Source organism: Hoplias malabaricus, chromosome 8 (assembly GCF_029633855.1).
Source record: "Hoplias malabaricus isolate fHopMal1 chromosome 8, fHopMal1.hap1, whole genome shotgun sequence".
In the NCBI taxonomy this organism is placed as follows: domain Eukaryota; kingdom Metazoa; phylum Chordata; class Actinopteri; order Characiformes; family Erythrinidae; genus Hoplias; species Hoplias malabaricus.
Genome location: NC_089807.1, coordinates 35557440 through 35584405, shown reverse-complemented (window position 1 = coordinate 35584405; position 26966 = coordinate 35557440). Strand labels below are relative to the sequence as shown.

General features: G+C 40.5%; 2 protein-coding genes across 3 annotated transcripts in view; one reads left to right on the top strand and one right to left on the bottom strand.

Annotated features, from left to right (window-relative positions):
- Window positions 1–12369, top strand: part of mmrn2a (multimerin 2a) — a 28702-nt gene extending 16333 nt beyond the window's left edge. The window contains exons 5-8 of the mRNA XM_066678179.1: window positions 967–1128; window positions 5796–6220; window positions 7765–9226; window positions 11120–12369. Coding sequence (XP_066534276.1) covers window positions 967–1128; window positions 5796–6220; window positions 7765–9226; window positions 11120–11523 — 2453 coding nt within the window. The 3' untranslated portion in view covers window positions 11524–12369. The remainder of the gene's footprint in view (window positions 1–966; window positions 1129–5795; window positions 6221–7764; window positions 9227–11119) is intronic.
- Window positions 12355–26966, bottom strand: part of bmpr1aa (bone morphogenetic protein receptor, type IAa) — a 38836-nt gene continuing 24224 nt past the window's right edge. Inside the window, exons 4-13 of one of the 2 annotated variants that reach the window (XM_066678180.1) lie at window positions 21614–21782; window positions 21254–21356; window positions 21049–21145; window positions 20764–20857; window positions 19874–20012; window positions 19555–19747; window positions 16543–16840; window positions 16186–16361; window positions 15866–15996; window positions 12355–15501 (exon numbers count right to left, since the gene is read on the bottom strand). In XM_066678180.1, coding sequence (XP_066534277.1) covers window positions 15376–15501; window positions 15866–15996; window positions 16186–16361; window positions 16543–16840; window positions 19555–19747; window positions 19874–20012; window positions 20764–20857; window positions 21049–21145; window positions 21254–21356; window positions 21614–21782 — 1526 coding nt within the window. In that variant the 3' untranslated portion in view covers window positions 12355–15375. The remainder of the gene's footprint in view (window positions 15502–15865; window positions 15997–16185; window positions 16362–16542; window positions 16841–19554; window positions 19748–19873; window positions 20013–20763; window positions 20858–21048; window positions 21146–21253; window positions 21357–21613; window positions 21783–26966) is intronic. The other variant, XM_066678181.1, reaches the window with a different exon arrangement.

Below are 26966 nucleotides of genomic sequence, written 5' to 3'. Positions count from 1 at the left end.
AGCATGATTTGCTAAAGATTGTAACAGGGACACTGCAGCATTACATTTATCTGTCGAGTGTTTGAAGTTTAAAACACTCGCCCCTCCCCCACAGTGCGATACTTCAAACACAACATGTTCTTGCCACTGTAACTGAATAATAACTGTATATAAATTCTGCATACAAAAAACCTCTGCCAAACACCATAAATGTAAACATTAATGGGAGGGTGCCCACCGAGTTTCTGCTCTGAAACAAAATGAGGATATGATGAAGTGGACTTGTGTAAATGGTTGTTGCCTGTGGGAATGTCATCAAACCCATGGGAGAGGAGAATGGGTGTGTGAACCAGAAGTGCTCTCTGGGCATGAGGTAAGGCCATTGGAGGGGAATGACTGCCCAGTCCTCATTTGGACAACCTGAGCAAAAACAATGCGTGTCCACTACAACAACACAAAAACAGACTTGCTGAATTAACAGTGTTTCAGCACACGGCGCTAATACCACAGGCCTAAAAATAGAGCTTCTGGCCTTTTGGCTGGTGTCGCGAACAATGACAAGAGCATAGACAATAGAAATTCCATAATACTGTAGCATACAACCAAATACCAAATGACTCAAACTGACCAGGCGTGGTAGTTAGAAGAGATTAAACAAGTAAACAATATTGCTGGGGTAACAGAGATACTAAATATCAAAGGCTACCATGTGGCACAACTGCCTAGAGGCTGGCCCCGTCCTCTTAAGAGATTGCAAGATTGAGATTCTTCCCCCCGTCTAAGGATAGGAGTCCAAGAGCACACAATTGTCGCTGTTCCAGAGCTGCTGGCCAACGTAGGCGTCTGTTAGAATCCACATGTTGAGCTCTGTAGGCAATAACTAGCTCTTATACTCCTAGTTAAACATCATGTTACTTATCTGTACCACTATTCATTGCAAGTTTTGTTGTATTGACCATATATATTTGTACTTCCCACTGTCCTTAGCATCTGAGAGGGCAGTCACGGGTGAGTCCCAGGAACAGAATGACCATGATGATCCCAGCAGTACTCTGTACCTTAGCTCCAGAGAGAATCAGACAGAAGACCAGAACTACGACTATCCTCACAGTCCACACGATGGCCGCCAGCACCACCACAAGAGAACTGGTAGGTGTAGAAATGAAAAAAATTTTGTCTTGATTTGTCAGTTTTTAAGTAGAACCAGTGAAAGGAAAAGATACTTCTTGTGATGTTGTTAATCAAAAACGTCTGTTTTTTTTTCCTCATAAGTAATTAAAAACAACACATCTGTTCACAATCCATTTCACCCTGCACAATAGATATTTGTTATCTGCCCTTATATCAAACACATGTATCTGACATCAGCAGTGACTGTCCATGAGGTCCACTTCCAAGTTCATTAAATATAGACAACCTTTAGAAACAGGGGATTTAGCTGCTTTAAAGTGCCCCTGTTGTAGAGAGACAATCATCTGTGCAGATCTTTGCTTGCATAGTCTTAATAGAAAAGCACACAATGAAATAGGATCCTCTAGAGCAGCTACGGAAGAGCTGGAGGTTACCGTGTTCAATACCAAATCCCATGTGGAGGGGTGTAAAGCCTCCCAGAATTAGACTGTAGAACAGTGTTCTCTGGGGAGAAAATTGATGGACTACATTCTGTAACTACACTTGATATTATGGACAATAAGTGGCTGGACCTAATGAAGTTGCCAGTGATCATCCACCATGTTGCCATTATTTCTTGACCATGCAGCAGTTTATAACAAAAACAAGCACCATCATGATATCCTCAGATTATAACTAAACTAAAACTAAAAGAGCTGGGTGCTATATCCTAGGCTGCATTTCTCTGCAGTTTCTGAACCTTTGGATCCATAAGCAACATGCTGCATGAGACTACATCCACCCCAATTATTAATTTTCTGTAACTATTTGATCTAGTTCAGGGTATCTGTTTTAATTCATTCATTAATTTTCTGTAACTGCTTATCCACTGCTTGTGCTTCTGCAACTGGGTCACGGTGGGCCCGGAGTCTACCTGGAATCACTGGCCGCAAGGCAGGAACAAACCCTGGCGGGGGTGCCAGTCCTTCAGAGGAGACATATAAAAAATAAAAATAAATCTATACTTTTCTGCTGAACCAAATTATGTGAAACAATTGACTAATTATTTTGTGTTCATAAACAAATTTTTTTGCTAACTGGCTAGCAATTAAATGTTAGGTAAATTTTAGCCAGTATCCAACAATCACTTTCTTCGCCTACCAATCCGCCTACAAACGTGTGTTTTTGGACTGTGGGAGGAAACCGGAGCTCCCGGAGGAAACCCATGCAGACACAGGGAGAACACACCAACTCCTCACAGACAGTCACCCTCCAGGTCCCTGAAGCTGTGTGACTGCGACACTACCTGCTGCGCCACCATGCAGCCCTCATTCAGTAACATTCCTTTAAACTATATTATGGTTATCCAATAGTTAACCTTTATTTTTAGCTAGTTATCTATAACCAAATCCTTAAACTACAACATTTAAGCTTGTTATTCAGTAACTTTCACTTAAACTACAGCAATTTATCTAATTATCCAAAACCTTCTTTACTACAATACTGCAATTAGTCATCCAGTAACCTTCAATTGTACATAAGTAACATAAATTTAATTTAAATTACAAGATTTAATTAACCCCAACAGGCTACTGTAGTTAGTTGTCCACTTTCATTCAAACTACAAAATTACAAGCTACTTTGAAAAATTTGTTCATATATATAGAACTGTTCACCTGAGGACCTGTCCTACATCAGCTGCAGCCTAGGCTTTGGGATATATATCATTATGAGCTACCAAACGTTACAATAGATCTTTGTAAACAATGAGCCAAATACATTAAACCCCCAACACTGAACCACCAGCAGTGTGTCTGTAGCCTGTCTGCTGCATATCCTCACCGCCGGAAAGCTCAGGATCCACACAGCAGTAAATAAGGCAGTATTTGACTTAAGAAAACCTTTGTTGGCTGGATTTCCAGACTGTTGTTCCTGTGAAGCGACACCTCCTGCTCACTGTCCCCCCACTCATTAAAGCTTCCTGCCCAGGATATCCGCTCTTTTTGTGGGAAAAAAAAAAAATAAGAAAGCCCCTCCATACATTGTATGTTGAGAATGATGTAACAGTCTATGGGATTGATACACACAGGTTCAGATATAGCATGAGAACACATTTCGTCACCACAAAGGTACCACTCTGAGACTATTTCCGGAGCAGATGCAATGGTATAAATATACACAAAACAACATTTTAATTCCATCCAGATTAGACAAGGAAAGCACGGGATAATCTCTAAGGCTCGCCAGCTTCACACTAAACTCTTTGTGGCCTTCACTGAAAGAGCTCCAAAGTTCTCAAAAAAGGAGCACTAATGGAATGAAACGAGGAGTTACATGAATATGGAGCAATGGTTTCATGCTAGTTTATGGATCAGCCTTTCCGTCCCAAACCGGTTTCAGAAATGCATCGCAATGCTCCCGTCATATGCAGACGTTTAAGCACACAGGCTCAACTCAGATTGCGCTGATGTTCAAAGTCAGAATACATTAAGATATTCTCCAGAGGGAACTTATATTACATTGTGTTAGATTTTCATAATAAACCAACCAATACAAAATGGTCTAAAATTATTTCCGAGGTAAGGTCCATTGTATTTACCACAAGTTAACACACTTCTAGAGTCTTAAGGAAAGGTTTGTGACTTGCTTTAGTCAAAATACCACAAAGATCAAACAACACAGCACCGTTCTCCCACTGACTAAAGAGCCCTATGCAGAATGAACAATTTTACCACCTGTTCCTTTAAATGAAAATGAGTCACACATCGTTCACTCAGCGCTCACACGGTGCACAGTGTGACAGTTATAAGCACCTTATAACTCTGTCGTCTTCAGTCTCCACTCATTTTATCACTTCTGCATTCTTCTCATGTCTGTGTTATATGGTTTAACTCCACCTTTGCTCGTGGGTCTGGTGCTGGGATTGGAGATGCTCAGACAGAAGGCTGTATAATTCTGAAGTGCATACACTCATAAGAAGCAGGACAAAATCACAATGGTCCATTATATCCCTTGTTTACTGACTTAGGCAAACAACAAAACCTGCTTGGGTTGTTTTTGTTACACAGTATAAGAGTATAGCACTCTAGATATTTAAAATAATGCCCATATGCCCAATTATCTTTTACATGTTAAACAAAAATTAATGTTTTTCATGGTTACCATATTCCATATATCCTCCACTTAGGAACTCCCAATACTTTGCATACGACAGTAACTCAGACTCAAACCTCTGCTGTATTCAGAGTAACGTTAGCTACCCCCCCCCCCCCAACAAAAAAAAAGCTGGGCCCAGAGTCTTGGAGACTGACTCTAACCAGAGGCTTTCCTGTTTCTTTGGAGCTGTAATTCGGTGTGGAGAATGCCCACTAGTGACAAACACTCCCCTATCGCTTGTATCTCACTTTAAGAGGAAACAAGACGTAGTAGGACAGAGAAAACACTGCGGGGCCTGGACAGCTCCCATGAGGCCAGATCAGTCTCAGCACACACACAGCTGGACACACAAACACTCATACAACTCATTTCCTTATCTCACCTCACTTTGATTACAACATGAATAACTGCTTCATGTTTCTCTCGTCATTTTGGAAACACTGAGGGAGTCAAGGGTTGTAGAAATGACCTCAGGTTTGTCATTAATGAGTTTATACGTGAAATTGCATGACAATGAATCCACTGTTTTGAAAGCTAGGTCAAACCATGTTGTAAAATCTGTTTCCTTTACTGACAGTTAACCATAACAGTAAGAGTCAGAGAACACCCTTTCATGTATTTACTTTTCATTCACGACAGCAATTAGCTACAATTTGGTCATAGATAGTGTGTGTGTTAGAGGGGGAGGTGGGTGAAAATGGGTCTCCTAACAATGATGCGAGAGCTAGCAGACCATCAAACTCCATCATAACAATAGAACTTGAAGTTTCAATCATTGAGAGCCAGAGGAATATCAAGCTCCACTCTTTCTTCAGTCAATTCCTTCCAGTGTCTGAACATTTACTAGGCATCGGGTTCTAGAATTCAGATTTCAGCCCCATTATATTCAGGAATTCTTGGACTGTGAGGATCAGAAAATGAAGCCAACTTCAAAAACAGAACTTTGTGGACGGTGTGGAAAATCTCTGCAGATTACTTTAAAAAAATGGAAAGAAATGACCTTGAAAAGAATGGAATCTGTTTGGAAGTTATAAAGAATGGACACATTACAGTGGATGCATGCCCATGGTTTTTTTTTCAGTGTCTGGACAATCTACCAGCTGCAAAACATGAGGTTTTTTTCTGGGCCAAGTCAGGAAAACTGTCCAGATGTTGCTATGCTTCCTATGAAGTGTGCAGAAAAGGGACATATTCTACCATTTTTCCACAAGTGATGACTCCATTGATGGCTGAGGTTCCCCTAGGTCCCAGGGATGGATTCCCAGCACTCTGGATGTGGGTTCACTAGCCCTAGTATAATCCCTGAGTATTTGTTTTACAATGTACAATGGTTTCCAAATCTATTCTTAAGTGGTTTCATGATAAAAATTATTCTAATGTCATGTTTTATTTAAATCTTAAGCACAAGCAATTATTTTTTAAGGTCATGAAGGTTAGGATTTTAAGTACTCATGATGTTTATAGTCTAACCTCCTCCTTGAGACTAGGAGTTTAAATGATGTTAATGCTCTGTGCTAAGATACAGATTAAGAGTCTGTTTCTTGTATCAGATGCCTTTGGTGTGAAATATACAGCACCTCCTCCAGCTGAAGTTCAACCAAACCCTGGACTCCTGCACCTCGACTACTTGAAGGACCTGATGATGTCACATCTTCAGCCAGTGCTGGACGGCTTTAACCGGACCCTGGAGCGTCTGTCCGATGACGTGAGAGGTCTGCAAAGGGACATGGAAATGCTGAGGCAGGAGAAGTATATGGAGCTAGAAGGAGGTGGTGGAGGTGAAGAGTTTCAGCAGAATGAACACGAACTGACTGGCACCGTCCAGCAGCTGGAGATGCTCCAGATACAGCTGGGTGAGATGCGCAATGAGATGGACGAAAGACTTCACATGCAGCAGACCACACTAGTCTACAACCTGACCAGCATCAAGACTGACCTGGACGTCAAAATCAAACGAAACCAGAAGATGCTACAGGTGGGATTAAACATCAATATCATTCATGTAAAACACAGGGGTGTAGCCAGAATAATAGAAGGGATGGCAGGTTCTGATCACTCTAAATGGGGAGGATTAAGGGGACAGTGCTTAAGAAAAGCTACCAGTTGGATACCACCTTAAAAACACTACATCCCTCTCAATAATGGTATTAAAAAAAGTCAAACTAAAGCAAATGTTATTGATCCATCTTTGGGGACACCACTACAACCCAGCTAGTGATCCCCACATTAGACTTGGCACTGGTGTTACGCCAAATGCCCTTCCTGATGCAACCCTACCGTTTCATGCCGACTTGGAACCCGTGCCTGGAATGTCCACTGAAAACACACCCAAATCCAAACAGTCTTAAGGAGAGGGCTTTAACCTAGGCCCCATCCAACATTCAGCAGGCACATCCATTGCACCTATAAATAAAACACATAACAAAGCTAAAGTTTATGTAGGCTTCATATTAAATAACATTGTTGTTCAAATATTCCATGGCACCTTAAAAAGTGAAGCAGTTACATTTTCATACCTATGAGGGAAAACTGAAGAAACTGTCACCCCATTTAAGGTGGAACGGCCTGTATTTGCCCACGTTGGAACCATTTAAACATTTTAGCTTATTATTGTAAACTATTTAAAGCATTATCACTGGGATAAATGCACTGACTAATTTAATTGAGACGATTTAGTTTTTTTGGGGGTAGTTCAAACAGCCCACCTAACTTCCTGTGAACAAACAATTTCCATTTTTTACACACATAAGTGAGCAAGAATACAAGACTACAACCTTTCTCCAGTAAGCTGTATTACTCCGTAATGTTCCCTGATCCTTAAAACCCTTGGACATTCCTCCCACAGCCAAATCCTCAGGGTAATAACTACGGGAAAAAACTCCAACTGACAGAAAAATATCAGAAAGCAAGTGAAAAATCTACCATTACAGAATGGTTTATTCTCTTTGTTACTATAAGATGCATTAATACTGAATGGTACACTCCATTAATGGAATGCTGGAGTAGGCAAAAGTCATTAAGGAAATGCTGGGGGGTGTGGTTGTGATGTGAGATTGCAAATGCAGGTCATAAAATTGTTAATTTAGTCACGTTGGCTTTTTATAAAATTTTAATATTAAATAGAAAAAACAAGTGGCACGTGTGAAATGTAGCAGCATGGATTTTAGGCTGCCGTTGCTATGGAATTTGCTATGGATTCCCCTGAGGGGAAATGGGCGAGGGCAAATTAAAACCAGAATTGAAACACAGGGTGTGCCATACAGTAGCCATTCAGTAACAGTGATAGAAATAGTAATTCAGAAGGATATTCAAGTAGCAGCAAATTGCCTTAGATATCAGAAATCTAGTTACCATCCCTTTATTCATCATATACAATGTGGGTTTGCCTAGAATCTAGACAGCCATTAACCAAGTACGGATGTTACTACGGTGTTAGTACTCTCTAAACATAATGCAGCAACTCTTTACCCATTTATTGCATGCATATTTGGCTCATCAGATCACATTCTCTCATCACAGACGAACCTTCACTACCTGAACTCTTCACTATCAGAAGTGAGGCAGGAGCAGGAGAATCTGAAAGAGGAACTTCAGATGATTCAGACTCCTGCAATAACAGTTCCCAGTCAGGAACAACCACAGGAGAACACGGCTGTTTGGAAGGCCATCTCCCTACTGGATGAAAAAGTGGTCAACCACAGTGTGACACTCAGCACCATTAATGAAGACCAAGTTATGATATCTCAAAACATTGCCCAACTTCAGAGGCTCTTAAAGTCACTGGAGGAGCGCGTAACCGAAACTGACCGAAAATATGAGGACAGATACATCGAGGCTTTCCTGGAAGTGGATGGAATCAAGGAGTGGGTTAATACCTTCACTGACAACAAGGTCAAAAACATCAGTGACCTCCTGGAGGAGATGGAGGAAGACATGAACGAACTGTACAAGGACATAAGCTCTGGTAGTAGATTCTGTGACTGTAAAACCCTCGGCACTAGTGTGGCTCACTTAAGAGAGGACGTGTTTGAGGTCAAGGAACTTGCTGATGAAAACAAGCGAGTGCTGGATAGGGCTGGGGTGGACAGTTGGCACCCATCGGTGGAAGATCTAAAGTTAGGTTTACAGAATGTGCAGAACTCCGTGGCTTTTGAGCAAGACAAGAGCAGGACACTGCAGCAAATTTTGAAAGATGTCCAAGCCTCAATCTCAAAAAGACAAATGGACATTGAAGACCTGCAAAGTCAAAACAGAATAATGAATAATAATATAACACAACTCTTTGGTAAATTCAACTCAGTCTTGCAGGATGCCATAAGGCTTACTATGGTCCTGGAGACCCTGCTTGGTGAGGAGGTGCTGGTATTTATGAAATTGCCAGAGCAGGTGAGGGAGGCCCATTCCATCCGTGCACTGAATAAGAGCATGGAGGTGATGCAAGCACAGATTGTCAGACACAGCGAAAGCTTGGCCTCCATGCTGAACTCTGAGGATACTGCTGCAGACGAACCATCTTTACTGACTGACTGGTCCTCGGTCGATCGCAAAAGGAGAGTAGGGCATCAGAAACTTGACCATCTGTCCGGGGAACTGCCAGACTACACAGACGACGACTTCATTGCTTTGGAAAAAACTGTGGGACAGCTTCAAGTGCAGGTTCTTCAGCTTGAAAAGGAGCGCTGCAGCTGTTTGCAAAGTGCTACCCCCGGAGACCTGGAGTTGAAACTGCGAGCTGAGCTGACTGAAATGCAGAAGAACCTTCAGGACCATCTCAGGATTTTTGGCAGTGTCTTTACTAATATAGAAGATCTGCTTGAGTCTGAAGCTACAGTGGACTTGGATAAGCTGTCTGCTCTGATGAAGAGATCAGACACCACACAGAAAAGAAACAGGCAAAAGAAGAGGTCAGATGCAAGAGTAGATCATTCTGGGGAGCATGTTAAACTTCGAAGCAAGAGGGACGCATCTCTGGAAACAGCAGGTAAAAAGAGGGACACTACAGTGCACTCATAAATCAAGGTGCTACAAAAGATTCTTTGAGTGGTGCCAGAATAAAACCACTTTTGTTTCCATGAAAAAACATTTTGGCTAATAACATTATAAACGTTTAGAAATTAATCACTTGACACATTTAAAAGTTCCTCACACTCACACATCTCTTAAACTAACGTGGTTCTTTATGGAAACAAAAGTGGTTATTCTGTGGCATTGCTCAAAATACCCCTTGTAGCATTTTTATATTTAAGAGTATAGGTTTAGTTTTCAAAGGAAAATATTAAGAGCACATATACATCTTGAAGCCTTTTTGTGTAACATATAAATGTAATTATAAATTAAAATATTCCCCCACTCTTTTGTCATTTAACTGCTGAATAGTATTAAAAATGACCATTTTATTTATTTTATTCAACAAAAATAACCTAAACCTAAGTAGCTTGAAAATGGTAAGCAAGAAGAATTTGTTCTTTAATAATAATTATAAAAACGTGCTGCAAAAGCATCACAAATCTTTGAGTTCTGGTTAGTGGGGTGATCAACTCTCGCCACTCCCTGTCGTTGTATGCTTAGCTGAACCTGTGTGCGCTCTTAGGCCCCTTACACCTTTATTTGCTACACAAAACATGGGAATTTCTTTTTTAATTCATCCAAGAACTTACATTTACGTTTCGGCATAGCTGCTCGAGATAAGGGTAGGTACATGAGCTTTGCCTGACGTAAACAAGGACTACTGACGTGCAGACTGACCAATTAAATGTGTACAGAGAAGGTTATCGACCAATAACGGTAGCTCTACAGTCAGACCGTCCAATCAGAAGATTTTAGGCTACTTCACCGCTCCCCCTTCTCACTCAAGCGAACCAATCGGAGTAGGGGAGGGCGGGACTAGTTTGTGAACGAAGCTTCTCGAAGTTCTATGTAAGCTCTAGAAAAACAAAATCCCGGACGTTTGTAAAATTCCGCCCGGACATTTTTTTTAAGTCTAAAAATAAGGACATGTCCGGGTAAAAGAGGACGTCTGGTCAGTCTAGGTTTAGACAATTAAAGATGGTGATTTCAAGGTTAGCAATTGTGAGGGTGATGTTATGTTGTTGTTTTTTAAAATATCATGACAATTGCCAGGTTTAATACATTTACCATAAAAAGACAAAAGAGTGGGAGAATGTTTGATGTGTGAAATACAAATATACATTACACAAAAACGGTTTAAAACGCATTTGTGCTAACTAATGTTAGCATCAATGCTAGAAACACTGCCCTCTACAGGTAGAACACCACAGATTCAAGCCCATAGTTTATATTTCTGCCAAAGTCTACAGACACTTGCTCACCCAATACTTCTTATTAAATCAACAGTCTTAATAGCGGGTTTGTCCCACTTTGCTGTTGTATTCCTCTAATCTTTTGAAAGCATCCAGACACAAACATTGGTGAAGTCAGGTACATTGTGTATGATCAGCTCTGGACCGAAGTTCCACTACACAGTTCAGTACATGGCTGGTACCGTGAACTGTGTGAGCTCATGTACAGCTACTCCAGAGTGTCCCATTCTTTTGGCAGTGCTAGTCTTTGAAGATTTCTTTAAACATTTTGTGTAGCAAAAACAGCTAAACCTTGACAAAAGTGGACATAGGTTTTTCCATTGGAGAGTTAAGTGTGACTTCGGCGCCATCTTGTGGAGAGCAGCTGCAAATTCAATTACCAACCATCAGCTGTATTCTAATAACGGCTTTGATTTAACGCACTTTCAGTTTCAATGTGCAGTGACTGTGATAAACGACCATATGATACACACAGAGGTTAGATTGAAAAAAAAAAAAAACACTCGAGCTCCTTCAAAAAATATGTTGCTAAAGGTTTCTGTTTTTCTTCCTAGTGCTCAGCCAGCTTCCTGACAGCCCCCTCATGTTCCTGGCCAGCAGGAGAGATGGGGTCAACGTGACCGGGAAGGTGGTGTTCGAGACGGTGTCTCTAAACCGCGGGCAAATGTACTCCCCCAAAACGGGCACATTTAAGGCCCCCACGGCAGGGGTTTACCTGCTTGTGTTGACGCTGGACTTTGGACCTGGACCTTCCTTAGCACAGCTGAAGAGAGGAGAAGAGGTGGCAGCTTCCCTTCATCAAAGCCTGAGGAAACCAACAGGACCTGCCACCCGCGTCTGCATTCTCCAGCTGGAGCAAGGAGAGGAGCTCCAGCTGGAGATAGTGCAGGGGACTCTGGAGAACAGCAACCCACAGGATAATACCTTCGCAGGACTCCTGATCCTACAGACGACCTGAGGTTGCTCCTTCCGGTCTAAAGGTGTAGAGAGACACACACTGGGATAAAGAGATGAAAGATGAACGACACACAGCAGCTCTGAGTTCACATTTATGACCATAGAGATTTCTATCTGATCAGAGAGTAGGTAGTCGCCAGATGTTTTACGTTTATTATAAAAGTTGATTGCTTTTTAAAATGGCAAAAAAAATTGAACACACATACGTGTCTATGTGTAACAAGAGACTGGTCCTTTCCTTCCAGAGATATATGTTGTGTACATAAAGTGTGTTTTATAAATGTTCTTGAATAGCAAAAGGAGGGGAAATATAATAAAAAAGTACATAATCGCACGCTTGTACATAAACAAAATTTGTGGACACCTACGTCACTGAAATGAACTGGGTGTTCGCCCCACTACCTTCTTCCATTAGAGGAACAATATGTAATATTTTTATCTTAAAATTACAGATTCACAATCATTGTGATGCTCCACTGAGCTATAATAAGGAGAACAGACCCTCTGATGTTGCTATCTCATCACAACAGACACTTTCCCTCCAACACACACACACACTGATTATAGTACAGTGCTCTACAAATTAATTACACTAGGGGGCGCCCCATGAGGAAAAAAAAAACACATTTTACCTAGTGTTCTTTAACACTAATCAGCTCAGTACTGATTTTCCACCACTCCACACCATCCCAGAGGTACTGGACTTTTCGTCAGTGCAATTATTTGGACATAACAACAACAACCAGGACTTCAAACTCTTCTGAAATTACCCAAAAACACTCGTCAGACTTGCGTAGTAAAATTAAGTATTTACTGAATACATTGGACAGATATTATACATGTGGTATCTGTATTCTCTTGGCAAAATCATAAGGCACCCATTCAAACAGGAGCTGTAAAAAACAGGGGACAATTCCACACGGGGTAGGGGGTGTTTTTAAGTAGCTATGTATTACGTATGTTATACGACTCACCTAGACGGGCTGTAACAAACACAGAGGGCTGGGTAATGCAATGGCAAAGCACATTTAAATATCTACATCATTTTACAGATGCTACATCTCAATTGTGAAGGCTCCAAAGATGCACAATGTCATAGAAAATAAAGTTAAAGCATAATAAAAATAAAAAGACAATAGTCAAAAATGTCCTAACAGCTCAAATTCAGAGCTCAGCCGTGCTTAGAAACACAAGGTTAAATAAGGGGGTAAAGCCACTGTAGGTTTTTTTTTCAGTTGAGAACGTCAGCTCATATGAAGTAAATAGAAACAGCACAAAAGGTGCGTATAGAAAATACTGCTCACTGCTTTTCAAATGTTCTGTTTTAGGCCACAGATCACTCTTAAAGTAACGGTTGGATTGTTAAAAGACTCTTAAGGCATGTATTTACTTCCTTATTTTCTGATCTTTTCTATTGTAATAAACACTGTTGCATTTTTGTCTCATACAATGAGCTCCAAATGCCTGAGACCATGTGTGAAAATGCTTTTCTATTTTATTCATTTTCCATTATGAACTCTATCACCATATCAACCTCAGCGAAGCAGATCCTTCAAATTAAGAGTCTCTGAATACCAGGGTCAACTGAAGAAATAACACAAACTTTTTTTTGTTCTCAACACGGTCAATGAGACAGATGTTGTTTTACTTTGCTTTTGTACATTTCTTTTTCAAAATGTAAAAAAAAGAGCTTTATATAAAGGTTTCAAGTTCAAATGATAAACAATAGTACAGTAACAGTAATAAAAATCCCACATTTTCCAAAGTGGTCTGAGACATTTGGAGCCCACACTACCGTTCAAAGTTTGGAAGCACATTCCATGAGAAGAATGTTGGCTATTTATATAAAAATGACTTACAACGTAGATTTAAATGTTACCTGTGAACTGCTTCCTCAAAGGCATTTTAGATATCTGTTCTGTGAACAAGTTATTACATCTGTATCCTTCTATTTTAATGTTTGTAAGTTATCCATCACTGTCCAAAAAAAACAACAACATGCATCTCCCAGAATAGTAAAAAAAAAAACCTTTCAATGGAAGTCTACGTAAACACATTTTATTTAAAATAACTTTGGAGCGTTTCTATTGGTTCATTCTTCTAGACATTTCCACATGACGGCTGCTGTGTTCAAATGGTGCATCAAACTAAAATTCTACAAAAATGGATATACGTATTTTTAATTGGACAGCTACAGTTTGTTCTGGAATTTATTCAACTTTGGGCTTTTCTTTCGGGTCGTTGAACCCTTGATGCTATACGGGGTTTCAGTGATTACCTGGATTCATGTTCATTTTTGAGCATTACCTACAGTTTTATACTTGTTCACAACTAAGTTGCATTACATAGTTGAAAATGTTGATTCCAAGCTTTTGGATGGTAGTGTGTGTTTTTATAAAGTGATCCAGATTTTATAGTGTTTTGTATTTATAATTCTAGAGCAGATTTATTTTTCCTGAAGAGTTTCTTTATAACAATTTATTTTTTTCCTCTGCATTTAAAAAGTTGGCATTATTTGATAAAGCAGCATAATCACTCTGGCACCAAACTGATGTATTCTTCCTGTGTTCAGAGATGCTTTAACAGAGAAGACGGTGTATTTTTTTGCGAAGCTAGAGGTTGGGGTTTTCAGTGGCACAAAGTAATAATAAATATGTGTAAAATTAAATCTTGATTTTACTTCACTAATGTGTTTTTAGATAAAGGGTGTGCATTTAATTTAATGCTGCATGGACTATGTTACATTTCTGTGCTTGTTGGGGAATGGTACATTGCAATCAATTGACACTTGCAAAAAAAACGTTACCCAATTAGGAGAAATTTGAGGTTTTTAAATTGTTACGATAAAAAAAAAATCCTAAAAACAAGAAATACAGGTTAGTATTTCTAGACACGATTCCCATTTATAAGAGTGACATACCTCAGATTTGTCAGTGCTGACGAATTGATGGTATCCACAAACAGATGTATGCAAACGTTTTGGATCCCTGATAAAAATTATGTTTTGTTTATTTGTTTACTAACTACACATTGTAAAGCGCGATTACAGTTTACTAAGTTTACCCCCCTGGCATAAACAATACAATATCAAATGTGCAAGGATTTGTTACATTTTCTCAAGAAGAAAACAAAACGTAAATTTGGCCAGGAGTGTCCAAACTTTTGCATACAACCGTAAAATCAACCCACACAGAGGGGGAAGCATTTTACCTGTCGCCATCTGTGGTCTTTTTGACCGCTGCTACACTTTCTCAATCTGTATAGTTCTGCATACATTCTAAACTTACAAATTTATTTACATATTTTATCATTACTTATCAATACAAGTCACCGTATATTTACTCTTTGAATAAAGTTATGAATATTTTCCATATGGCAGGAATTGAGGTTTATCCCAAAAAAATAAAGAGACAAATGTGAATACACGAGAGAGAGACACACAAAAAAACAACAACTGGCTTGGTGTGAATTTCGCTAAGGCAGAAAGGTCAGGTCTCCATCTTTTCCCAAGACTTCTGGAAGACTCCTCTGGGCAGTTCGAGTCTGTTTAAGTCTGTCTGAGTCCCCTTCTTTCAAAACCTGTTATCGTGCAGCTTTCACAGAAAGCAGAATACATGACTCCATGTCTAATCCACAGATCGAGCAGGAAGAGCAAAGACGGTGGAAAACTGGATTGAGAATGCATTTCAGCATCAGGTTTTGACCCCCTTGCCACCCTGGGGTATGCAGGACATCAGCTGAAGCGGTTTCTCATGGTCCTCATCTCTTCAAGTGAGGGGACACAGTAACAATAAGGAGTGGAGAGTCAAACCATGCACACTGTTCTTTGCAGCAGACCGAATGAGGTCACAGCTCAGATTTTAATGTCTTGTGATTCTACCATTTTGGCTAAAGTTTTCTTGATTCGGAGGATGGTGAGACGGGATGCAGGATTGTGTGCCCAACACTCGGACATCAGCTTCAGCATGGCCCTCAAACACTGAGAAAGCAATATAAGTCACACGTTAGTAATCATTCAGCCTATTACACACATACTGCTTCTTGTGTGAAATTAGCTTTAAGTATGGAGGCTAGAACTGTACTGCCCCCTCATCACAGTAATATAGTAACCATATCACACAAACAAGAATGTAAAAATGCAAATGAAGAAGGAAGGTGACTAAATAAAAACAGGACCCCCCCCCCCCCCCCCCAGAAAAAAACAACACATCATGCTTATGTTACGCAAGGGATTAAGTCTATGTCACTGTATGTTTCCTTCTCCTGAATAGTTTCATTATGTAGTAACAGAAATAACAGTAATAACATCATTAATAATGAATTGATCAGTCTTTCCCACTTACCTCATCACTGTTCCACCTGTTGGATACAGTAGGCCGAAGGCCTTTGACACACACCACCTGCAGCATGTCTTCATATGAAGGGTCTGGAGGGACCATCTCATAATACGGAAGCTGATAGTCTTCAACTATTCCTGAGAACAGTAACAGATCGATAAATACTGGAACTATCCCCTTTTAAAAGCCATTATCCATGTTTGTATTTCTGCAACAGGCATTAGGAAAGCTTTGATTTCTGTTTGCAGCCATAGATCAATGTGCAACGGTCTATAAAGCAAATTGTTTTGTATTTGTTTAGTTTTAAACACAATTTTAATCAGTACCTCCTGTGACGCAGCGTCTGGCCATCTCCCATATAACCAGGCCGTAGCTGTAGATATCAGCCATAATGTAGGCCTGGAAGTGGTTCTTATTCAGGGTCTCATCAAGAACCTCTGGAGCCATGTAGCGCCGGGTTCCCACCCGATTGCTCAGAGGAATGTCCACTTCATTAGTGTCACTGAGGAAGAACAGAAGGGCAAATAAATGGAGGCAAGAAGTTTAAAAGAATTATGGTACTAGGTGGGTAGAGCTGACCAGAATTTCAGACCAAACAAAAAAAAAAAACAACCAGCCCAGCAAACATTGTGTCAGAAAACTGTCAGACGGGTGTCTGGGTGTAATGGTAAGAGGCTGCCGACCTGTTGAACTTGACAGCCAATCCCAGGTCTGCTATACAGCATGTGCCATTCTTCTTAATGAGAATATTTTTGCTCTTTAGGTCTCTGTGGGCGATGGCGGGTTTGCCCTGTGTGCCGTAGATCTCAGTGTGGAGGTGGCACAAGCCGCAGGCTGCAGAAAAGGCCAGTTTCAACAGAGCCTGCGTGTCCAGAGTGGTGAACTTCAGGTAGTCACACAGAGAGCCATTCTCATGGTAATCTGTAATCAGGTACAACTGAGTGGAGGCTCCTGTACCGTTTATGTCTGCTGCTATGAAACCTGTTGAGGAAGAATCAAAATATTATAAATGTGAAAATGCCAGAATGCAAATGTTTCAGTAGAACAACATAACCAACAGATTAAAGGCACATTATTTAAACATTTTTGACTGCTAACTGTTAATATCATGATTTATGATTGCTCTAGCTGTGTCCATTTGTCGTTCCAATTTGAAACTACAGTGCCTTGAGAAAGTATTCGGCCCCCTTGAACTTTTCAACCTTTTGCCACATTTCAGGCTTCAAACATAAAGATATAAAATTGTAATTTTTTGTGAAGAATCAACAACAAGTGTGACACAATCGTGAAGTGGAATGAAATTTATTGGATGTGTTAAACTTTTTTTTAACAAAAAACTGAAAAGTGGGGCGTGCAATATTATTCGGCCCCTTCACTTTCAGTGCAGCAAACTCACTCTAGAAGTTCAGTGAGGATCTCTGAATGATCCAGTGTTGTCCCAAATGACTGATGATGATAAATAGAATCCACCTGTGTGTAATCAAGTCTTTGCACCTGCTCTGTGATAGTCTCAGGGTTCGGTTCAAAGAAGAAAGCATCATGAAGACCAAGGATCACACGAGGCAGGTCAGAGATACTGTTGTGGAGAAGTTTAAAGCCAGATTTGTATACAAAAAGATTTCCCAAGCTTTAAACATCCCAAGGAGCACTGTGCAAGCAATCATATTGAAATGGAAGGAGTATCAGACCACTGCAAATCTACCAAGACCCAGCAGTCCCTCTAAACTTTCATCTCGAACAAGGAGAAGACTGATCAGAGATGCAGCCAAGAGGCCCATGAACACTCTGGATGAACTGCAGGGATCTACAGCTGAGTTGGGAGAGTCTGTCCATAGGAAAACAATCAGTCGTACACTGCACAAATCTGGCCTTTATGGAAGAGTGGCAAGAAGAAAGCCATTTCTCAAAGATATCCATAAAAAGTCTCGTTTCAAGTTTGCCACAAGCCACTGGGAGACCCACCAAACATGTGGAAGAAGGTGCTCTGGTCAGATGAAAGCAAAACTGTTTGGCCACAATGCAAAACCAAATGTTTGGTGTAAAAGCAACACAGCTCATCACCCTGAACACACTATCCCCACTGTCAAACATGGTGGTGGCAGCATCATGGTTTGGGCCTGTTTTCATCAGCAGGGACAGGGAAGATGGATGGGGCCAAATACAGGACCATTCTGGAAGAAAACCTGTTGGAGTCTGGAAGAGACCTGAGACTGGGACGGAGATTTATCTTTCAACAAGACAACGATCCAAAACATAAAGCCAAACCTACAATGGAATGGTTCACAAATAAACGTATCCAGGTGTTGGAACGGCCAAGTCAAAGTCCAGACCTGAATCCAATCGAGAATCTGTGGAAAGAGCTGAAGACTGCTGTTCACAAACGATCTCCATCCAACATCACTGAGCTCGAGCTGTTTTGCAAGCAAGAATGGGAAAGAATTTCAGTCTCTCGATGTGCAAAATTGAAAGAGACATACCCCAAGCGACTTGCAGCTGTAATTGCAGCAAAAGGTGGCTCTACAAAATATTAATGCAAGGGGGCCGAATAATATTGCACGCCCCACTTTTCAGTTTTTTGACACATTCAATAAATTCCATTCCACTTCACGATTGTGTCCCACTTGTTGTTGATTCTTCACAAAAAATTACAATTTTATATCTTTACATTGAAATGTGGCAAAAGGTAGAAAAGCCGAATACTTTTGCAAGGCACTGTATAAAGACTTTTATTGGTCGTTTACTGTTACTCTGAGGAATATAAAAATACACAAGTGCCATTTTAATTTGATTTTCTTCTTAGGTCATTTTCACACTTGTAGTTCATTTGCTCTTCTCCGAATCAGTTAGGTAGTTTGTAATCTTGTCATTTCCCCCCCTTGGTTTGTTTTGTTTTCACATGGAAAAATCCAAGCGCACCAAAGCACGTCACAGCAAACCACGTGAGAATTTTCTCACCTCTGATTGGTGAGACCTAGTCTCGCATTGCCAGACTCTCTAGGGAGAGTCTGGTGCCTTTCACCACTTCACGTGGCCAAGAACCGCCTACCACTGCAGGAAAATAAATTTGACTCTCACACACAAAAAAGGACCAATCAAAATTGCTATTTTGACATGACGTGTAGGAGGAGGCATTTCATGTCATACCAATACAAAAGCCAGAATGATACACTTAAGTGCGTATACCCGGATGTACAGACAGCCAGTCAGAAAGCAACTGGCAGAATCCTGACAGTGAGGCCAGATTTCAGCACTGAAAATATCAGACTCTCCGTCACTTTGAGTGTGGAGCATCTGTGGCTGAGACTAGGCAAGACCTGACTGAGAGAAAAGCTGTGGTGAACTTAGCATTAACATTAACAGATGTATCCAGTGTGTTGGTGAGGATTGTAAAGAGAGACTATGATTTTCTCTAAAAGCTTGATGGTCACGGCCTCCAAACATGCGTAAGATATTATTATAAATTATTTCAAGAACTTTCAAAATATTTATGATTTCGAAACCAATAACACACTGTAGAGTTAAGCCCAGTTTGGCTTTACGCCGCTGTGTTTTGTGTTGAAGTAGTGATGTTTACATCTGAAGTGTGTCCCATTCTGCTCTCAAATGTCTAACAGAAAAAGAAGCCTTGTATACATTATACACAACAATAGAAAACACAGTAGCACAGAGGAAGTTGGTATCTATGATACACGTACCCAGTATGTTTTCGTGTCTCATGAGGACAGTCTGATAGATTTCGGTCTCTCTAAACCAACTGGCCTCTTCACGAGTGAAGAACACCTTCACTGCCACTTTCTCTCCCCGCCATCGACCCAGCCACACCTCACCATACCGGCCTTTACCTATCAGACGCACTATCTGGATCTGCTTTGCAATGGTGCGTTGAACCTGGAAACGGAGACATTTAAAATGACTCAGGATTGAGCAGAAAATGATAACTCACTCAAAAAAGGCAGATACTATATCATTTCTACCAGTTCATAAAAAAAGCAGTGTGCATTTGAAACTGCTCACCAGCAGAGGGAGCCCAGAACCACTGCCTGAGGTCTGTGACTGGTTGATAAGGTCTTTGAGAGATTCTCCCACTGGAAGGAGGTCTTCATTCTGCTCCAGGTCTCTGTGGTAGTGTTGCCCCTCTGTCTTCCACTTATATCTGATCAAGATGCACATAATTCATCTCCAGTAGAGATCACAGTCTCACTAGCTGCCCACAGCCTATGCTTTTCACCCTCTCATTTCAATCAAAAGTGAAAGAGTGCATTCTCTATATTTTTGGTACAAAATGCATTATCTACATAACATCTTGTTTTCTAAATGGCCCATGTACCAGGATGAGGGCATCTTCAAAGGTGCATTTCAGTGCCTGTTTTTCTTCTACAGGCTCACTATTAAATTTAGATTGAAATTCATTGGAAAGGCATGTTTAAATTACATTAAAAATAGAAAACTGGAAAATAATTACTATACCCAATATTTACTTTCCACAGAACATTTATTTATTTATTTATTTTTAGAAGGAAGTCTAATTAATAGTGATTTAAATCAGCTAAATTAGTGGAATTTTTCTTAATGAAAAACATTTCCTGTCTGAATGGGGAATCAATCTTCAAACTATTGCGTGTGGGTTTGTGTTGTTATCCACTGCCCTGTCCAACCAGTTCATGTGTTGCTTTATTGCTTGATTTTCCATTGTGTCAGTGAAGCTTATCATGTCACAAAACAAGGACTACTTAGAAACTCAGCTGCTGGCAATGCAAGTGCATACAATGTATAAAGAAATATATCTCGTGTGCTGACCCTGATGGTACAATGTGGACAATGAGTGTTACAATCCTAGAATCTCAAAGCTACACATATCCTTGACCCCGCTGACTTTAGAAGAAGATACCAGCTGACAGTCTTACCTGTAGTAACAGATTACAGTGACACAGACGAGAGTGCAGCAGCACACTGTGACTGAGATGAGGAAAGCCAACCAGTGAGGACCAAAGTACGTCTCTGCAAAACAAATAATGGAAATTATAAATGGGATTTATAAAAATAATTAAGGCCCACACATTCTACATAAGAGATTTCAACACAAGTTTGCATCAAGAAGACATCAAATCTGGTCATTTAAAGTGACAGAAGCATATAGGTTTACTCCCATGAATTCTCTACCAAAGTGTAGTAGTGGAGTGGAATCTTACCTGCGTTTCGAGGAGGTAACTCAGGCTTCAGATCCCGATTACAGAAGTCAGACTGACAGCATTCAATTGTTCGTCTTGTCTGGGCATACTGTGAATCCTGGGAAATGGAGTTTATTTGCTGTTAGATAATGCTCCATATCAAAACACTAGTTAAAATGTGAAAACTGAATGATACTAAGGAGGGGAGGGGGGGGGTATATTTTACCTTGCACTGAAAATGTGAGCCTTCATACTTCATGCAGCCGGAGCTTAAGAAAACATCTCCACTTTCATCTTCTTCAATGATGGCAAAACACTGGCCATTTGTGCTGCAATACCAATGCATCATTGTAAATTAGATCTATAAAATATGATTTCCCTTTTTCCCTTTAAAGCATTTAGTTCCTTTGCAGAGAATTAATCATATTCAAAACTGACTGGTTCCTTTTCGAGGTGTAAATATGTTTTTAAAAAAGGGGAAAAAAATACATATAAGGAAGCAAACAATTTTATTTTCTGCTCATTTTAGTGCACAGGTTCTACTCGTTTGGTGAGTTTAATCAGTGAAAAGAATGTGGTCAATCACCGGCATGTGTTGTTCTTGGCATCCTCAGGGCAGTGGCCTGAGCAGTAGCAGCTAAGGAAGCGTGGGGCATCCTCAGGCTCCACGGTCGTATCAGCCCCTGGCTTTCTGGAATCAGGTCCGTGCTTCACACCCGTTCCCTGCAGCACATGGTCTGGGTTTTGTCCAGCTGCTGGAGCATAAAGGAAAGAACACTAAGTCTACCTCAATAGCAAAAGTAACTTTTGTTTTTGTAGAACACTGAACTGTTTTAATTTTAGTAACGGCAATACAAAAACATAAAATAACTATTAACATAAAGGGCATAAGAAAAATGCATTTGTTAGTTTCAAAAATAACAAACAAGATACACAGGGAATATTTGTTATTGTCTTATATCAGCACAGTCCATGTCAAACAACTGGGCAGGTTTTGATTAAACTCCATGAAGTACTACCTACAAGGGGAGGACAGTGTATCTCTGCTTGATTTGGATCACAGAGAATACACGTAAATGCATCTTTGAATGTCTGCATCCTAAGGAAAAAAAAAAAAAACTACTAATATGATGCTAAATTTATTTACTGGCTAGACCTCCCCAATACAGATACTGCAATAAACATTTATGCAATGTGCTGCTTGTCACAAAAATTAAATAATATCACTATGCCATACTTTAAATAAAGTATCTAGAGGTGCAATGAAGCTGTATGAAGCTGTCTTTTATCACATGTTACAAATATGGTACAGGGGGTCCTCGACTTACGATGTTGATCCGTTCCTACGTCGCGTCGTAAACCGATTTTCGGTGTAAGTCGGAACAAACGTATACTGTACGCAAATAACATACTGTAAGCACTTATCCTATCCTAACACAGTAATTATCAAAAAACACCTCGATCCCAAGCCAAGCAACCGTGTATTCTTCTGCCGCGCACACCAAACACGAAGTTCGCGTTACGACGTTTACGACACAAAACCACTTAAGTCGAAACAAGGCTTTATACAGTAAATGGGAGATGTGTCGTAACCACGAAACATCTCAACTCGAGACTGACGTAACCCGAGGACCTCCTGTACTAGTAGCTGTACAACACGCTTACTGAAATTAGAATACTGTCAGTCCTGGTGAATTAGAGTAGAATTACAAATACACCCTAATAATAGGCCCTTAAAAAGAAAATTTAAAAAACTACTGAGAACACCTCAAGAAGCCAATAAACTAAATTAAAAGTGGATTAAAATCCCTGAGCTCTAAACCACTTAAAAATCTAATATTCTTTAGGTGGCCGTAATCTGACTAAGAATCAAATCTCCAAAGGATGTGACATCATCCTTTAATCACATCCATTTTCACACTACTGACTGGATACCATCAGCTTTTGCTGAGTTAAACCTCAGATCCCTTTCATTTTCTTTTTATCTCCTCCCTCCTTTCCTCTTGTTTTGAAGTGGCAGTTGATCAACCAGACGCTGAGGAAATAGAGTGTTTGTGTGTGTGTGTCTGCGTCTGCTCCAAGTACTTCCTCTGAAGCATGAGTCTACTCTAGCCTTTCTAGTCCTGACTTGTCGGTAAGACAGCTAATCACTCCCCAAGCTGCTGTGTGAGGAGCTCAGAGGCTCAGCAACATGGCGCTATAGTTTATCAGTTGAATTTCGCTCTCAGATCTCATTACCAGCTTGTCTTCTCTTATTCTGCCTTGTCCATCCATGCACTCCTGCTGCTCTTGGCTGCTGGTGATCTGGAATTCTGACTGGGTTCTACTCTTAAGGCAAATTCTATTAAGGTTCAGTGATTAAATTGCGATCAGGGGAGATAAAGGAGCCTCTCTTGCAGCTCGGCTCACTTCATACTGTGTACACACAAAGAATGCAATGGTCATAGTTCTATAAGGGCTCAACAAAAATGGTACTTCATGCACGATATACTTCAAAAATCCAAACTCAATCTGACTCAACGTGTTACCCTTTGGAAACAAATAAAGATATGCAGCAAGCATGGATATGTCCAGGGTTGTGGAACAGGCCACTGTCCAGCAATCGGCTATAATATTTCAAAATGTAGCTGCTAAATATAAAGAGCCTGCAGTCACCTGCCATGGAGATTTTGCTGTTAGTTCAATTTCATTATAAAAAAAAGTCAGTCCAGTTACATTATTATTCAAAGGAGAATATCCACTATTACTGACAAAACAATAAAACTAAAACCCTACTGTGCCAGAGGTAAGGTCTGTTGGATCAGACATGGATAACTGTATCAAATTAGACTATGATGGAGAATTAGAATTCACAGACAGTAGAGCGGCAGAACGGGTCAGGAGAAGTCTCGCCGTATTATAAACTGTAAGGATGCCTTCATGAGGTTTCCTTGAAAGACTGGAGTGAACATAAAGGACTCCTGACTTATCTAATTAAACTAAAATCTATTAGAAATGATTTGATTCTTGTCACAAGTTCAGATTTTTGGCCTAAGGATTGGTTTGTTGACCTTTAGTCAGTGCATATTTATGTCTTTCTACTTTGGATACACTTGTATACGCCCTGATGCAAATATCCAACATTTTTCATTTTTAAACCAATCAGCAAAACCATTAAACAGAGCTCCTTTTATATACACGCTTTGTCCATTCTGTCAGCTTCACTGATCAAACAGGTGCACTTTTGTAGTTCTATAATTACAGACTGTAGCCCATCTGTTGCTCTGCATACATTGTTGGCTCCCTTTCACTGTTCTACAACGGTCAGGAACCCCAAAAGTATTTGGATGGTAGATAATTCTCAACACTGCAGTGACACTGACATGATGGTGTGTTAGCATGTGTTGCCCTGAAATGAGTGGATCAGACACAGCAGTGCTGCTGGAGTTTTTAAGGCATGTCAACGTCACTACCTACCCTTGAATAGCCCACCAACTAAAAAAATTCAACCAACATCATCCTGTGTCATCTGCTGAAGGACTAACACACACTGTGCAGCAACAAATGAGCTACTGTCTCTGACTTTACACCTACCAGGTGGACCAAAAAGGTAAGGGTGTCTAAGAGCGGACAGTGCGTGGACACTGTTTTAAAACTCAATACAAGAGCAACAGACACTTGAGGCTGATTTATGATTGAGTGTTTACTTGAAGCAGATCTCATGGCGTAAGCTATGCAAGAACCCTACGCCCTTCTGAGCATTTATACTTGAGAGTTGGTGGATGCGTTGTTTTGCAATTACACAACACTAGGGCTGAATCTCAAACATCTTTCTCTACACTGAGTAGTACATAACGTAGTGGTGTATTACTACTAATTTTATAAACCTACAAAGTGCACTATTGAGAGAGTAAGGTGCTGTTTGGGACAGGGCATTATTTACATGAGGTGCCGGGAAAGAAACAACTACAAAGCTGGCACATTTCTCCCTTGTGGTACTGCTTCTCATTGAGGTTTTTTTTTTTTTTTGGGAGATGCCTGTATTTTTTCTTTGTTCCATTTTTTTTATTTGTTCCTTGATATCCAAACCATGCCTAAGAATCTCTCTCTCCATGAATGGCTTAAGTTATCGTCTTATGCCGTTTCTGCATGGTTGCTCTAGCATGGCTGAGAAATGGCATCTGGAGACATTTGGCAGTGGAGAGAATTCAAAAGGTTGAAAAGTATGAAATGTGGATGCTGCTTCCTTCGTACTCCATATGAGGGTAAAACTGACTTATTTTTGCTGTTACAGCTGAATAACTTTAGGGGCTGACACCAAATTCGGGAGACCGCAAAATTAATCAAGTTACAAGTTTGAGTCACAAATGACTTTCTGTGGTAAATCAAACAGTGTATAAAAACCTACACAACCACTAACAACCTATTGCTGGAGTCTTACTCAAACATACCATTCCACCTTAAAAGATGCGGAAGTCCCAAATGAACACAAACGGCAGGGGAGTTTGTTTTGCTGTAAGAACAGTAGTTCTTCAGAAACATCTATGTTTCCTTTAAGTCGACAGACAGACTGGCCTGACTGGTTTACAACCTACAGCACTGAAAACAACAAGAACGATTAAATAACAATTAGGTGTAAGCCAAGCTCAGAGATAAAATTATGGTTATTAATTCTAATAATCCGATGTACACAGTGTTCCAATCTCAAAGAACAATTTTTACTGCCAATCTGATTCTCAAGGTTGGTTAAGTGCAGATAAGGGAGGCTGTTTTTAACTTTTATTTACTTAGATGACTTATAGATCTATTATAAATCTCATCTATATTTCTCTTGCTGAATATACTAACTAATGAAAACCATACCATTTGATCTCTGACCATCTAATACAAAATATTTCCACTGAAATCAACTTACTGTGCTGAATGCTAGAACAAGGCACACACAAAAATGGTTGGCAATTGTACAAATAACAAGGCAAGGGAAACACCCAGAGAAAATATGACCTAATGGATGCGGAGCAGTTATATGGACTGATAAAATGCGGTCTAATCACGAAGCTGAGAGACCATGCCTTTGAAGTGCACACTCTATCAGCATGGGGAAAAGAGCAGCAAGATTACAAACTTACAAGCTCTGCTGGGAGTGAGAACAGGCTCCATGGTCCTATGTATCAAACCTCTCAGAGGAAGAATCCTGCTGACGCCTGTTTGTCTTCCATATATGGAAGGTGTACACTTGGATACTTTGTAAATGATGGCCAGCTCTCTCTGCTTGGTAAATGGACTGCATACAGCCTACTCGTTCTGACCTACCATGATGTAAATACAAATTCAGCAAGACACATTAAGAATGTCTAGACTTAATACAAGTACTCAGGAAATGTGAGTGAGGTCATTTCTGTAACAGAGCTAACCAATAACCCTTGTGCAAGCACTGGCATGACCTTGATCCCAGGCTGAGAGAAATGGTCCCCCTGATGACGAGTGCGGAGTTCAGGATAGAGCGCTGCGGAGCCAGGGTGGAAAGTTAGAGTAAGGAACGGCCTGGACAGGGATCAAACAAGCCAGGCCTCAAATAGAAACCAGAAAGGCCTCCCACTCTCCCTCGCTGCAGTGGACTCCCACTCACTACTCCTAGACTCTTGAGCAGTGCCATGACTGTAAAGTGCCCCAAACAATGTCCTGAAAAAGAACCCCACTTTCACCCGACAGAGGTCATTTTCGCTGTAACGTTGGCATGTATAAAAGGTAACGGAAACAACACAATACTACTGTCAACATCTGGATAACTGCACTCTGACCAAAGCAGCACCTCTCGAGACCTAACCCATCAGAGGTCCTCAAGCTTGACAACAGTGAAGACATTTGGCAATGTCCAAATCCTTGGTCTCAGTTGCTGCTCTGTGATTGGCCAAAGGCCATGACAGACAGAGCCGGATGCCTGTCAAGCTGCCAGGAAA